Raw genomic sequence first — 15,918 nt, 5'->3', positions numbered from 1 at the left:
CTACTTCTGTATGCACATTTTCTCTTAATATACTGTCCATACTGTCTATACACACCATTGTATATACATATATATATTTATATTCCGGACTGCTCTTTCTGATATTTCTTTGTTTTTTTAATTTATGTGTATCGTTTTGTATTGTTAGGTATTACTGCACGAATTTCGAAAGAACCAAAAAATCTACCGTCTTCACTGTGGGACTTTTATTTTGAACGGAAGTTTCCGCCTTATTCTTGCTAGGTATAACTTATTCTTGCTGGCGGAACGGAGGTCAGGCCACCAACCCTAATCTCTTGAGTGGTTCATTCTAAAGAAATAGACTCTTGAGAGGGAGTAAATATGACACTAGCTAAATGTAATAATAGCGCCTTCATATGCTAACAAATAGTACTGTTGTTTATAACAAAGCTATTACACCATGAAGTTGCTTCATAAAGATATCGAAAAAGACAATGCCGGGTAAGTAAACGTCAGCAGGCTAGCTAGCTGGCAAGCTAACGTACAATAACGCTAGCGCAAGTCTGTCGCTTTATTTTGTTGCTAGCTTGCACAAGTGTCCGACGTAGCAGTACATACATCTGGTGCAGTGCAACTATTCACAGTCACCACCAGTTTATTGTATGCATCTCGATACATCATTAAACAAGAACAATGTTGTACCCATGTGTTGTTGAATTTGACATGGAAATGGCCGTCCTGGTTTATCAGCTGCTGAGCACAACATATGGGCAGTTGTCCATACTCATAGTCATGCATACTAGCTAGCTTAGCTAGAATATCATCATAGGAATACCATTGCATTATAATATTGTTGTGCTGAGTGCTCTATACCAGGGGTTTTCAAACTTTTGTTGTTCAGGGACCCCCGCGCAGGCAAACCGGCGACCCTGGGCACCCATATTAGGCTGGACACTTTTTTCTGATAACTAGTTCATTGCATCCGTTGTGGAGCCCAGTATCATAATATTACCGTATGTCCCAGCTGCTTGCCGTAGTTTTGAAGTAATCACGAAAAAACTGGCTTTATTAGTTCAATTGAGCAACGTGGCACTAATTCGCCTTCTGAACGTTCTATTCCCAGTTTATTGTTCTATGTTACAATGCCTGCTTCGCTATTGATGGCAACGAGACCTGCCCACGTTTCTGGTAGTTAGAATGGAAACGACAACCAAAAAATAGTCATGGAACTCTGAGGTCGTCCCATTGTTTACTATAGGGAAATATAGGCATGTCTGTCTATTTTGCCAAAAATCTCGCAATGTTTATACTTTGATTTTTTTTCAAATTTGACACTATTTTAAACAGGATAATCTCCTCTTTCTAATTGTGTAAGGCTGGACATCGTACTCCGTTGTCATCAAACGCTAGCCCCGAAATACCTTTTGCCCTTGGAATGCTGAGTTCCCCCCATTGTTTTCCTATGGAGAGGCATGCTGGTATATTTCGCCATCTCGCAAGGTGTATATTTAGATTCTTTTCAAGTCGGACACCATTGTTAATCAAGATAATCTTCTCTTTCTAATCACACAAGGTTGGGCAGCGTACTCTCCTGTCATCGGTCGCCAGACCAGAAATAGTCAAAAGTTGCCATTTCCCCCCCTACATGTTATGCAGACATAAGCACACTTGGCACCATCGATGTTTACTTTCTACACTAGTAGTTATTTTTAAGTTTCGTCCTAAGAACATATTGTAGTGGTAAAATAAGAAAGGATACATTTTTTGGTGCCATTTAGGCATCTCTCCAGTCAAAACAGGCTCTGTGAACGTTAGATTCCATTCATTAGCTATGGGCTCACGCTAGTGTTCCAGTTTAGCCAACGTTCTTTTGCCATTTTTCAGCCTATTGTCCAGACTACCCATATGTTAGCAAAAATATATACAATCCCGTCATGTTTTATCATAAGGTGAATGTCAAGTAGAAGTCATCAACATTTTCAAATAAATAGATTTGGTAGAGAGTTTATTTTTTATCTTGTGGTTGATCAGTGTAATCTGCAGTACTGAATAAGTGTGCTGTTGTCCATGACCCCACAGAGAATGATACTGGTGCTCACCGACAGGACCTAACAAGTTATTGGGATCCCTGTGCGATGGTTCCATACAAACTATGTTTTCAGATTTGTATTTATTTTAGCTAAATAATCTCTCTCACAAAACACATCGTTTCCCACGGGGGACCAGTACGGAAAAAATTGAAATGTATGTATTCACTACTGTAAGTCGCTCTGGATAAGAGTGTCTGCTAAATGACTGGGCCACAGTTCATTGTAAGGGGAAGTGTAAACCCTTACATAGTCTTTTAACCAGAAATGTAAAGGTTTCTTGGCATACAGAAAATGTTACTGTTGGAAATCACATTTTCTGCAGTACACATTTTTTTGTTTTGAAGCTAATTTTCTTGAATTCTGTGCATTTTGCCATGGCTAATGCTGTGTTCCTCTGCGCAAACATTACAAAATCAATGAGCATGTGCCTTGAATGCCTGGTTTTTGGAATTTTCAATTCTCCTTGACATTTACATTTAACCTCTCTTGGGGAGGTGGGACGCTTCCCACCCACGGTTCACACTATTCAACAGCCAGTGAAAAATCAGAGCGCCAAATTCAAAGTTCTCAAACATACGACTATTTTACACCATTTTAAAGATACACGTCTCCTTAATGTAACCACATTGTCCGATTTCAAAAAGGCTTTACGGCGAAAGCATAAAGTTAAATTATGTTAGGACCGTTCCAACACAAGAAAAACCACACAGCCATTTTCCTAGCAAGGACAGGTGTCACAGAAAACCAGCTAAAATTATGCACTAACCTTTGACGATCTTCATCAGATGACACTCCTAGGACATCATGTTACACAATACATGCATTTTTTGGTCGATCAAGTTGATATTTATATCCAAAAACAGCATTTTACATTGGCGCGTGATGTTCAGAAAATATTTTGCCTCCAATACTGCCGGTGAATCAGCGCTACAATTTACAAATATACTCATCATAAACGTTAATAAAATATTAAACTGTTATTCAAAGAATTATAGATGAACATCTCCTTTATGCAACCGCTGTGACAGATTTTAAAAAAGCTTCACGGGGAAAGCACACTTTGCAATTATCTGAGTACTGCGCTCAGAAAAAGACATCAAGCAATACAGATACCCGCCATTTTGGAGTCATCTAAAATCCTAAATAGCATTAGAAATATTCACTTACCTTTGATGATCTTCATCAGAAGGCACTTCCAGGAATCCCAGGTCCACAATAAATGTTGTTTTCGATAAAGTCCATAATTTATGTCCAAATACCTCCTTGTTGTTTGCGCGTTCAGTAAGCTACTCCAAGTGTAGGAAGCGCGGCCAAAATGTCACGATGAAAAGTAAAAAAAAAGTTATATTTATGTTCGTTCAAACATGTCAAACGTTGTATAGCATCAATCTTTAGGGCCTTTTTAACTTAGAACTTCAATAATATTCCAACTGGACGATTCCAATGTCTTGAAAAACGTTTTGGAACACAGCTACCCCTCACGTGAATGCGCGCCAATGAACTCATGTGCTTTCCTGAGTCAACAAATTCCAACTTCCTTTGTTCGCTCTCTGTTCACCATAGACGCCTCAAACAACTTTCTAAAGACTGTTGACATCTAGTGGAAGCCTTAGGAAGTGCAAAATGAACCCTAAGTCACTGTGTGTTAGATAGGCAATGACTTGAAAAGACTACAAGAACCAGATTTCCCACTTCCTGGTTGGATTTTTCTCAGGTTTTTGCCTGCCATATGAGTTCTGTTATACTCACAGACATCATTCAAACAGTTTTAGAAACTTCAGAGTGTTTTCTATCCAAATCTACTAATAATATGCATATTCTAGTTCCTGGGCCCGAGTAGTAGGCCGTTTAATTTGGGTACGTTTTTCATCCGGCCGTGAAAATACTGCCCCCTACCCAAGAGAGGTTAAGGCCTTTTAGCAGATGCTCTTATCCAGAGCAACTTACAGTTAATTCTTCTTGCGTTCTTCTTAAAATAGCTAGGTGAGACAATCACTTATCACGGTTGTTGTAAGTACGCTATTATATACAATGCATTCGGGATTTATTCAGACCCCTTCACTTTTTTCTCTCATCAACCTATACACAATACCCCATAATGATGAAGCGAAAACAGGTTTTTAGAATTTTTTGCAAATATAGAAAATAAAAACGGAAATACCTTACTTATGTAAGTATTCAGACCGATTGCTATGAGACTCGAAATTGAGCTCAGGTGCATCCTGTTTCCTTTGATCATCCTTGAGATGTTTCTACAACTTGATTGTTTCTACTTTCCGAATTGTTTCTGTGGTAAATTCAATTGATTTGGAAAGGCACACACCTGTCTATATAAGGTCCCACAGTTAATAGTGCATTTCAGAGCAAAAACCAAGTCATGAGGTCGAAGGAATTGTCCATAGAGCTCCGAGACAGGATTGTGTCGAGGCACAGATCTGGGGAAGGGTACAAAAAAATTCTGCAGCATTGAAGGTCCACAAGAACATAGTGGCCTCCATCGTTCATAAATTTAAGGTATTTGGAACCACCAAGACTCTTCCTAGAGCTGGCCGCCCAGCCAAACTGAGAAATTGGGGGAGAAGAGCCTTGCTCAGGGAGGTGACCAAGAACCCGATGGTCACTCTGACAGAGCTCCAGAGTTTCTCTGTGGAGATGGGAGAACCTTCCTGCAGCACTCCACCAATCATGGCTTTATGGCAGAGTGGCCAGATGGAAACACTCTTCAGTAAAAGGCACATGACAGCCTTCTTGGAGTTTGCCAAAACACACCTAAAGGACTCTCAGACCACGAGAAACAAGATTCTCTGGTCTGATGAAACCAAGTTTGAACTCTTTGGCTTGATTACCAAGTTTCACGTCTGGAGGAAACCAAGCATCGCTCTTCACTTGGCCAATACCATCCCTACTGTGAAGCATGGTGGTGGCAGTATCATGCTGTGGGGATGTTTTTCAGCAGCAGGGACTGGGAGTCTAGTCAGGATTGAGGGAAAGATGAACTGAGCAAAGTACAGAGAGATCCTAGATGAAACCCTGCTCCAGTGCAGGAGTGGCTTTGGGACAAGTCTCTGAATGTCCTTGAGTGGCCCAGTCAGAGCCCGGACCTGAACCCGATCAAACATCTCTGGAGAGACCTACAATAGCTGTGCACCGACTCTCCCCATCCAACCTGACAGAGCTTAGGAGGACCTGGAGAGAAGAATGACAGAAACCCCCCAAATACAGGTGTGTAACGCTTGTAGCATCATACCCAAGAAGACTCGAAGCTGTAATCGCTGCCAAAGGTGCTTCAACAAAGTACTAAGTAAAGAGTCCGAATACTTACGTAAATGTGATGTTTTTGTTTTAAATGTGAAGAAAAAGAAACTGTTTTTGCTTTGTCGTTATGGGGTATTGTGTGTAGATTGATGAGGGGGAAAAAACAATTGAATCAATTTTAGAATAAGGCTGTAACGTAACAAAATGTGGAAAAACTGAAGGGGTCTGAATACTTTCCGAATACACTGTATACAGAAGTATGTGGCACCCCTTCAAATTAGTGGATTTCATTATTTCAGCCACACCCGTTGCTGACAGGTGTATAAAATCGAGCACACAGCCATGCAATCTCCATAAACAAACATTGTCAGTAGAATGGCCAAACTGAAGAGCTCAGTGGCTTTCAATGTGGCACCGTCATAGGATGCCACCTTTCCAAAAAGTCATTTCGTCACATTTATGCACTGGTAGAGCTGCCCTGGTCAACTGTAAGTGCTGTTTTTGTGAAGTGGAAACGTCTAGGAGCAACAATGGCTCAGCTGCGAAGTGGTAGGCCACACAAGCTCGCAGAACGGGACCGCCGAGTGCTGAAGCACGTGGCACCTAAAAATCATCTGTCCTCTTGTTGCAACACTTGGTACTGAGTTCCAAACTGCCTCTGTAAGCAACTTCAGCACAGGAACTGTTCGTCGGGCGCTTCATGAAATGCGTTTCCATGGCTGAGCAGCCACACACAAGCCTAAGATCACCATGTGCAATGCCAAGCGTCGGCTGGAATGGTGTAGAGCTTACCGCCATTGGACTCTGGGGGCAGTGGAAACGCGTTCTCTGGAATGATGAATCACGCTTCACCATCTGGCAGTCTGACGGACAAATCTGGGTTTGGTGGATGCCAGGAGAACGCTACCTGCCCGACAGCAATGTGCCAACTGTAAAGTTGGGTGGTGGAGAAATAATGGTCTGGGGCTGTTTTTTATTGTTTGTGCTTGGCCTGTTAGTTCCAGTGAAGAGAGATCTTAACACTACAGCATACAATGACATTCTAGACGAATCCGTGCTTCCAACTTTGTGGCAACAGTTTGGGGAATGCCCTTTCCTGTTTCAGCATGACAATGCCCCCGTGCACAAAGCAAGGTCCATACAGAAATGGTTTGTTGAGATCGGTGTTGGAGAACTTGACTGGCCTGCACAGAGCCCTGACGTCAACCCCATTGAACACCTTTGGGATGAATTGGAATGCCGACTGCGAGCCAGGCCTAATCACTCAACATCAGTGCCCAACCTCACTAATGCTCTTGTGGCTGAATGGAAGCAAGTCCCCGCAGCAATGTTCCAACATCTAGTGAAAAGTCTTCCCAGAAGAATGGAGGCTATTATAGCAGCAAAGGGGGGCAACTCATTATTAATGCCCATGATTTTGGAATGAGATGTTCGATGAACAGGTGTCCATATACTTTTCGTCATGTAGTGTACATTTTCTGTCAAAGTTATGATTTTATCAACAAAGTCAGTGCTAGTAGGAAAATACAAGTTGTATCATTTTTTTTAGCTTGTATTTGATTGTTAGTTCTCAACGATGGTATTATTGAGAAAAATATATATATAGTTCAGTATCTTTTCTGCATGCTTTCTATCTGGTTTTAGTTGTTTAACTTGACGCACACAGTTTTTCCATCCTGAAAATAACCACTTAGACGGCCCACCTAAGAATTTTCCACATAGAAAAGCCCTGTAATAAGCTCCAATGACTGTCATTTATTTATCTACTTCCTCAGAGTCAGGTGAACAGGAACAGGTAGCATGTTAACTGTTCCTGTAGACTTCGCCATTGTTCTAATGCTAGTTAGAATTGTCTCATGAAACTACCTCAAATTTCCTTCATACTGGACGCAGAGACATAAAAATGGTATCCACGGTGGTATTCTGTTGCAGCTAGTGATATTCATTAAATAATTATTTTTCACATAAAAAAATTAACTTGATGTCTTCACTATTATTCTACAATGTAGAAAATAGTAAAAATAAAGAAACCCTGGAATGAGTAGGTTTGTCCAAATCTTGACTGGCAATATATATATATATATACATTTTTTTTTAAATGTGAAAAATAATTATTTATTGAATGTCACTAGCTGCAACAGAATGCCACCCTGGATACCATTATTATGTCTCTGCGTCCAGTATGAAGGAAATTAGAAGTAGTTACCATTGGAATAAAATACTATTCCAATGGTACAAGATCTTTATTAAGCATTAAATTATGAAATAACACATATGGAATCATGTAGTAACCAAAAAAGTGTTAAACACATTAATCAAATTAGCCACCCTTTGCCTTGATGAAAGCTTTGCACACTCTTGGCATTCTCTCAACCAGCTTCATGAGGTAGACATGAAGCTTTTGACTGGTACTTGATGACAGCTTTGCACACTTGGCATTCTCTCAACCAGCTTCATGAGGAATGCTTTTCCAACAGTCTTCAAGGAGTTCCGACATATGCTGAGCACAGATCTGGCTGCTTTTCCTTCACTCTGCGGTCCAACTCATCCCAAACCATCTCAATTGGGTTGAGGTTGGGTGATTGTGGAGGCCAGGTCATCTGATGCAGCACTCCATCACTCCTTGGTCAAATTGCCCTTGCACAGCCCTGAGGTGTGTTTTGGGTCATTGTCCTGTTGAAAAATAAATTATAGTCCCACTGAGCGCAAACCAGATGGGATGGTGTATAGCTGCAGAATGCTATGGTAGCCATGCTGGTTAAGTGTGCCTTCATTTCTAAATAAATCACAGATCGTGTCACCAGCAAAGCACCATCACGTCTCCTCCTCCATGCTTCACGGTGGGAACCACACACACAGAGATCATCCGTTCACCTACTCAGCGTTTCACAAAGACACGGCGGTTGGAACCAAAAACCTCAAATTTGGCCTCATCAGACCAAAGGACAGATTTCCACCGGTCTAATGTCCATTGCTCATGTTTCTTGGCCCAATCAAGTCGCTTCTTCTTAATTGTGTCCAATCTGAGTTGCATTTAACTCTAATGAACTTATCCTCTGCAGCAGAGGTAACTCTGGGTTTTCCTTTCCTGTTGCGGTCCTTATGAGACCCAGTTTTATCATAGCGCTTGATGGTTTTTGTGACTGTAACTTGAAGAAAATGTCAAAGTTCTTGACATTTTCCTGTTTGACTGACCTTCATGTCTTAAAGTAATGATGGACTGTCGTTTCTCTTTGCTTATTTGAGCTGTTCTTGTTATAATAGGGACTTGGTCTTCTACCAAATAGGGCTATTTTCTGTATACCACTCTTACCTTCTCACAACACAACTTATTGGCTCAAACACATTAAGAAGGAAAGAAATTCCAGAAATGAACTTTTAACAAGGCATACCTGTTAATTGAAATTGCATTCCAGGTACTACCTTATGAAACTGCTTGAGAGAATGCCAAGAGTGTGCAAAACTGTCAAGGCAAAAAGGGTGGCTACTTTGAAGAATCTCAAGTATAACATATATTTTGGTTAGTTTAACACTTTGTTTGGGTTACTACATGATTCCGTATGTGTTATTTCATAGTTTTGATGTCTTCACTATTATTCTACAATGTAGAAAATAGTAAAAATAAAGAAAAACCCTTGAATGAGTAGGTATGTCCAAACTTTTGACTGGTACACCCCCTGCAGTACCTTGGGGGCAGCGGAACCCTGTTTGAAAACCCCTGCTCAATACATTTCCATCCTCGTTGCTACACAGAAACAGTTATTCTTGTCTTGATCAAATTGAATGACTAACCTTCCAACATTGACTTGAACCACTAATAGCAATTCCCATTACTGCTGATTTTGATTACTTTCAGTCTCACACAACCTGAACCGAGCTCTGTTATCAAGGTTGTGTGTGTGTGTGTTTCTCTCCCAGTCAGGTGACACTGATGCCGGAAGAGGCAGAGGACATGTGGCACACCTACAACTTGCTGCAGATCGGTGATAGTCTTATGGCCTCCACTATTAGGTAACTTGCTATTGTGACGGATTTCATTGTGCTTGCTTAACAGCATAACTTCCTTCCACTCGAGCCTGCACTGGTACTCAATCTCGGATCCTCTGTCTTGCAAACTCACTTGACTGCCCACTTGACAACATCATAGCCAACTGCGCTATAGAAAAGTTAGCGATTTGATCGTGTGGGTGGAAACATTTCAAGCTATGGAGTGAGGTTACAAATCTAACTCTGTTACACTATCACTATGGTACATAATCCTAATCTGGTCCCAGATGTATTTGTTCTGTGTAGCCAAATATGGTTGTTGTCATGTTTTGCACAAACAGATCTGGTACCAGGTTAATATAATCCTGCTGCGAACCATGATCGTACTACAGTTCTACCATCAGTGAGTGGTTGCCATTTGAGTGTTTCAGGAAGTCTTTGAAATCCGTGTGACATAGTATATTGCCATATTGACTATTTTATGGTAATTAAAAAAGAATTAACTTTTCTCACTTGAGCTGTAATGCTCTACCTCACTTTCTCTTTCACTCACACACACACACACACACCTTTACTAAAAAGCGCGGCCTTAGTGACCCATGATGCCTTTCTCCCTGATTCCTCAGAAAGGTGCAGACTGAGTCTTCCACGGGCAGCGTGGGGAGCTCGAGAGTGCGCACCACCCTGTGTGTGTGTGTGGATACTATTGACTTTGACTCACAGGCCTGCCAGCTGAGGGTGAAGGGAACCAACATCCAGGAGAATCAATATGTGAAGGTCCGAGATTAACAACGTTGAGGGCAAAAACAACGCACTTCCACTTTAGCCTGTAACTGTTTTTATGTCAGTTTGGCGTTGTCACATTACCAGTAGACAAATCATGATGCTAGGAAAGCTAATGCTAATGGTCTAAGTTGCGTGGAGTTTCCAATTTTATATTTTGTTGTTTTGTAGTAGCAAGTGAAGGAATTGCTTTTTCCTCTGTCCTTAGATGGGGGCTTACCACACCATTGAGTTGGAGTTAAACAGGAAGTTCACACTTGCCAAAAAGATCTGGGATAGTGTCGTCCTCGAAAGGATCGGTGAGTGTGTACTTGTAACCTGTGAGGTGATGGTGCTCCTCAAAGGCTTAAATCCCTGTTTTGTTGTTTTGTATGTAATCTGTCAATCAAAATCATTGAATTTCAAGGTATTCCACTCACTAAGTCTTTCATATGGTTTTCTGAGACCTGTTTTGTTTTGACATGGTTCCCACGGGTCGAGAAATGTCAGGAATATCATGGAATTTTCAAATACGCATTCCGGACAGGAAAAGTCAGGGAATTTAGTCAATACATTGATGCAATTATGGAAAATCAGGGAACGTTTCATATGGATCACAGTTTATACATTAAATAATCAAAAACATGTACATTGCATTGCCTAATGTGTGTGAAAGTTGTCACATGGAAATTCTTATCTGTAGACATGGAAAGTAATGGGAAAGTAAATGGATTTACCACAGAGTGGGAACCCTGTTTTGAGTACCTTGGCCTGTATGCAACCTGAACTCTTATTCTATTTCCTGTGGCCCTCTCAGAGCAGGCGTGTGACCCCACCCAGAAGGCAGACGTAGCGGCCGTGGTGATGCAGGAGGGTCTGGCCAACCTGGTGCTGGTGACCCCTGCTATGACCCTACTAAGGGCCAAGGTGGAGGTGACCATTCCTCGCAAGAGGAGAGGCAGCTGCACCCAGCACGAGAAGGTCAGTATAGGCTTCATGACCCCATCATTAAAGGGGCTTACAGACAGGGAGCTGCCAAAGTTGGCACGGGCGGCACACTGCAAATCTAACTCTGTTACACTATCACTATGCTACATAATCCTAGTCTGGTCCCAGATCTATTTGTGCTGTGTATCCAACTATGGTTGTTGTCATATTTGGAACAAACAGAACAATGTTCATATGCCATACTACAGTTCTACCATCAGTGGGTGGTTGCCATTTGAGTGTTTCCGGAAGTATTTGAAATCCGTGTGACATGGTATATTGCCATATTGACTATTCTATGGTAATACAAAAGTAATTAGCCTTGGTGATGCATGAGAGTCTGGCCAACCTGGTGCTGGTGACCCCCGCTATGACCCTACTAAGGGCCATGGTGGGGGTAACCATCCCTCGCAAGAGGAGAGGCAGCTGCACCCAGCACGAGAAGATGAAAGTGTTTAACTGGAGCGGCAGAGAAGAATGTACCTCGCGTGCCCTTGGCGGCAGCTGCCGTCCCTCCCTGTTCCGCTCTCGCCAGGGTGGGAGGCAAACCTGCCCCCAGCTTTACATAGAAACTAATAGAGGCGGCTGTATTTAATTTTCCTGAGTGTAAGCGTCTTAACGATCAGTATGTGCAAGGGTTTGGTTTCCTAATGGGTTCTTTCCCTCTCTCAGGCCCTGGATAGGTTCTATGAGGCAGTGATGCAGGGGATCCTCAGACATATCAACTTTGACGGTGGGTCCGCTAGTATATCCCCCTTCATGGTGAAACTCCCTACTGAACACAACTCAGGGCTGATTAAGCAGGCATCATCTGGCCTGTGAAATGGGGCAGATTTAGATCACGTGACGGTCGCTACACCTCACCTTTTACCTAATATCGCCTCTTTCTCACTCCGGTCCCCTGTCTTTAATGTGTCAGTGGTGAAGTGTATACTGGTGGCCAGTCCAGGGTTTGTGAAGGACCAGTTCATGGCCTACCTCTTCAGGGAGGCAGTCCGACAAGACTCCAAGATTCTGCTGGAGAATAGGCCCAAGTTCATGTTAGTCCACTCCTCCTCGGGACACAAATACTCCCTAAAAGGTAGGGAACATGTTTTGATAACGTTACAATGTATTATTACAATGCATTATTAATGTGGTTGTAATGCATTGTAAGAATTGCCATAAGGATCTGTAACCCCTTATATCTTATTATCGTGTGTATAAAATGTAATAATACATATACTTGTCAGCTTTAAGTAATGTGTTACTAATGTTTATTTTATTTCAGAATGTTTTGATATTAATTCCTTTTCTGTGGGGCGATGCTTACTGGGTTGTTTTTTTTCCTGTAGAGATTCTATGCGATCCAGCTGTCACGGCTAGATTGTCTGATACCAAGGTGAGTGTCCCATTTCGTCTATTAATCCTACTAATAGTCTATTAATCCAGCTGCGTGGTCCTTTCAATAGAGACACTGCAATTTATTCATGCTTTGTCTTCTCTGTGACTCACAGGCAGCAGGGGAGGTGAAAGCCCTGGAGGACTTCTACAAGATGCTACAACATGAGCCCGACAGAGCCTTCTATGGGTGAGAGAGAGAGACCGTGGCCGTGTTCATTAGGGCATACATCCAATTTTATTTTATTTTTTACCGTTTGTCGACAGAAAACAAAAATGTACGTTGTTGGACACATCTAGATAGTCCCTCCTTGTTTTGGTTTCTTTTCTTTCTTTGACGCTAAAATCTGAATTAGGCTAATAAGAACACGTTTTCCGTTGCAAAATGTTTCGCTACGGTGTCCCCTACTGAACCCCACCAATGACTGACTATGACATTGAGAGTCCTCATGTTCCACCACTACTAAACACTGACCTTTCTATTCACTTGATGTTGCAGGTTGGCTCACGTGGAGAAAGCTTCCGAAGCACTGGCTATTGACATCTTGTTGATTAGCGATAAGCTCTTCAGGTATGTAGTTTTATGGAATTATATCTGGATTTCTGTGGGGGGAAACATTGTGTTTTGTGTGTGTTTTATATAAATATTTGAGAAAGTGAGGATAGAGACGTACACATACAATGCATGTGTATCTGTCATGTGTGAATTGTGCTCCTATGTGTTTATAACCTAACTTGAATGCCACAACCAAAGTTCCCTCCAGAAAAAAAGAAAGTTATTCTATTCTCAAGATAAGTAGACTTACACTGAGTGTACAACACATTAGGACACCTTCCTAATATTGAATTAACCCCAGAACAGCCTCAATTCGTTGGGGAATGACTTCTACAAGGATGCTGGCCCATGTTGACGCCAATGCTTCCAACAGTTGTATCAAGTTGACTGGATGTCCTTTCAGTGGTGGACCATTCTTGATAGACACGGGAAACTGTTGAGCGTGAAAAACCCAGCAGCATTTCAGTTCTTGACCCACTCAAACCGGTGGGCCTGCACCTACTGCCATAACCTGTTCAAAGGCACTTAGATCTTTTGTCTTGTCCATTCACCCTCTGAATAGCACACATACACAATACATGTCTCAACTGTCTCAAAGCTTTAAAATGCTTCTTTTAACCTGTCTCCTCCCCTTCATCTACACAAATTGAAGTGGATTTAACAAGTGACATCAGTAAGGGATCATAGCTTCCACCTGGATTCACCTGGTCGGTCTATGTCATGGAAAGAGCAGGTGGCAAGAAGATGAGCTGTGAGGGGGTATCGTCGCTTATCTGTGCATGTTCTTCATTTCATTTGGATGTCTCTGTCCACAGGCACCAGGATGTGACCACACGGAGTAGATACGTACGGCTGGTGGACAACGTGAGAGACAATGGTGGAACCGTGAGGTAGGGATAGGCAGGGAAGAGAAATGCTGATTATGACGAGTAAAAAAATATGATAGGCTACTGTAGACAAGTTATACTGTAATTATGATGATTGTTTCTTATAGTGATCATGTCCTCGATCCTCTTTTTATTTTCTTCCACAGAATATTTTCAAGCCTTCATGTATCTGGAGAACGTAAGTTTTGTTCCTTCCATATTCAGTGACATGCCAATTTCACAGATGCGTTATTGGTAGTATACCATGGGTGTTTCTCAATGCATACGACCGTGCTCCGAGCATGCAAATTGGAGCACGGTAGGGTCGGAGTGCGAGTCCAAATGAAAGTATGTGAAACGGAGCACAGAGGGCACTTCTCATATGTGTACTCCGTTTGTACATGCATTGACGTAAACGTCAACGGAAAGTATTTTGTACGCAACTGCGTACAAAATGATGCAACATTATTTGAGCTGAAGCGTAAGAAAAAACACTCCGACTTCAGAATGAAATGTTGCCTATTCACATTTCATATGTTGCCTGACTACAATATTTGATCTTGATACGTTAATAAATACATGCTATGTTAATTTTGGCATGTTTACCTGCCTACGTACCGTAGATCGCATGCCCATAATAAGTCAATAGGGCTAGCTACTAGTACTATTAGCTAGCCAGGTAGCCACGAAGAATTTTTGCTAGCTACCCACAAACAATTGACATCTATCTTGCATAATATTAGTTTTAGGTAATTTTTGCCTGTTAAACTATTTGATTAGCTACATTATTACGATTCACATATAGCTAGCTGAGAGTTATGAAGTAAAACGGTTGCTTTGTGTATATCTTGTTTCGTCTCTATTGCCATTGTTGTCCTGGCTGGAAGACGGTTCAGTGAATGGATAAGTCCATAGTAAGTCAATAGGGCTAGCTAGCTAGCCACGAAGAATTGGTAGCTACCCACGAAAAATCTACATCTACCTTGCAGAACTTTTTTTCCCTGTTTAACTAGCTGGCTAGCTAGATTATTACGATTCACATATCTAGCTGAAAATGATGAAGTTTGCTTTGTATATATCTTGTTTTGTCTATTGTTGCCATTGGCAGGGCTAGAAGAAGGTTCAGGGAATGGGGAGGTGAAGCGTAAGGTAACAGTAGGGGGAGTGCGTGTGCTTCTCAAATGTGTTGTTTTATGCATTCCTCACAAGAACGTACTCACAAGAACGTACTCACAAGAACGTACTCAAGAGAACGTAGTCGGAGCATGAGAGTGTGGAGATACGGTAGTAAGCATATTGAGAAACACCCCATGTTTCTTCTCACCATAGGGGATTTCACTGATAGGGTTACTGAGTAGCATTGCATCATTGAGTGTGTGACATTTATTATATGTCAACCAAATATTGTATCATTTGCTTAAACAATTGAGCAGTCTCCTCCTCTGTCTCTCCCTTGTACAGAGTTGACCCAGCTCAGTGGAGTGGCGGCCATCTTGCGTTTCCCCATCGCTGATCTATCGGAGCCTGAGGATGACAGCAGCTCTGATGAAGAATAAATGACACACTGCAACAGAGAAATTAGACCTGGGGGTACTCTTAGTCTGCAGAACTGAGAGGAACACAGTGCAAAGTTGCAAGAAGAAATAGTGCATAAAGTGCAAAACCTGTCCATTATTGCTTTATCATCATACTCACAGAATTTGACATGCTGGTGCTTTTGGGTTTAAGGTGCAGTACAAGTAGAAGTGGTACCAATGCTAAGCCTGAAAGATAAACTCTGGTTTACATTAATGCTATGGTTAAGCCTGTAATTTGTTTGGTGCCAAGTCTGAATAAAACACAAATAATAATAAATACACAGAAAATGCAAACCTGATTGATCTGGATATAAAATGCTAGTACAGTGTATTAATATTGATAAAACATGTATAATTCATTTCTAATGAGAGTTTTGCATCTACATTTTTCTTTTTGAGTGTGTATATAAATCTCTTTCTTGCAGTAAAACCGCCAAAGCTTACGTTTTCTTGTCCTGCCATGTTCTTTTCATAGTAACTTTTGTACTTTTTGATGC

General features: G+C 41.6%; 1 protein-coding gene and 1 non-coding gene across 2 annotated transcripts; both read left to right on the top strand.

The window, feature by feature from the left end:
- The first annotated feature begins 238 nt into the window (after positions 1–238).
- Positions 239–15,864, top strand: pelo (pelota mRNA surveillance and ribosome rescue factor). The gene is made up of 13 exons (XM_029713397.1): positions 239–462; positions 9,225–9,317; positions 9,920–10,070; positions 10,285–10,375; positions 10,873–11,036; positions 11,715–11,775; positions 11,962–12,123; positions 12,377–12,423; positions 12,539–12,612; positions 12,922–12,993; positions 13,794–13,868; positions 14,012–14,043; positions 15,306–15,864. Exons 1-13 carry the CDS (start codon positions 422–424, stop codon positions 15,398–15,400), a joined length of 1,158 nt encoding a protein of 385 aa, XP_029569257.1. The 5' UTR covers positions 239–421; the 3' UTR covers positions 15,401–15,864.
- On the top strand, positions 1,981–2,111 carry LOC115163520 (small Cajal body-specific RNA 14). Its single transcript, XR_003869759.1, has one exon.
- Positions 15,865–15,918: the final 54 nt, after the last annotated feature.

Source organism: Salmo trutta, chromosome 2 (genome assembly GCF_901001165.1).
Source record: "Salmo trutta chromosome 2, fSalTru1.1, whole genome shotgun sequence".
Lineage (NCBI taxonomy): Eukaryota > Metazoa > Chordata > Actinopteri > Salmoniformes > Salmonidae > Salmo > Salmo trutta.
The sequence above is the reverse complement of the archived record's forward strand: the minus strand, read 5'-3'. Positions and strand labels throughout refer to the sequence as shown.

Excerpts from the sequence above, each read along its gene's own strand:
- pelo (XM_029713397.1), top strand. The coding sequence starts at position 422 with ATGAAGTTGCTTCATAAAGATATCGAAAAAGACAATGCCGG. Across the intron at positions 12,124-12,376 it reads ACACAAATACTCCCTAAAAG|AGATTCTATGCGATCCAGCT; the intron begins GTAGGGAACATG and ends TTTTTCCTGTAG. Across the intron at positions 12,613-12,921 it reads CCCGACAGAGCCTTCTATGG|GTTGGCTCACGTGGAGAAAG; the intron begins GTGAGAGAGAGA and ends TTGATGTTGCAG.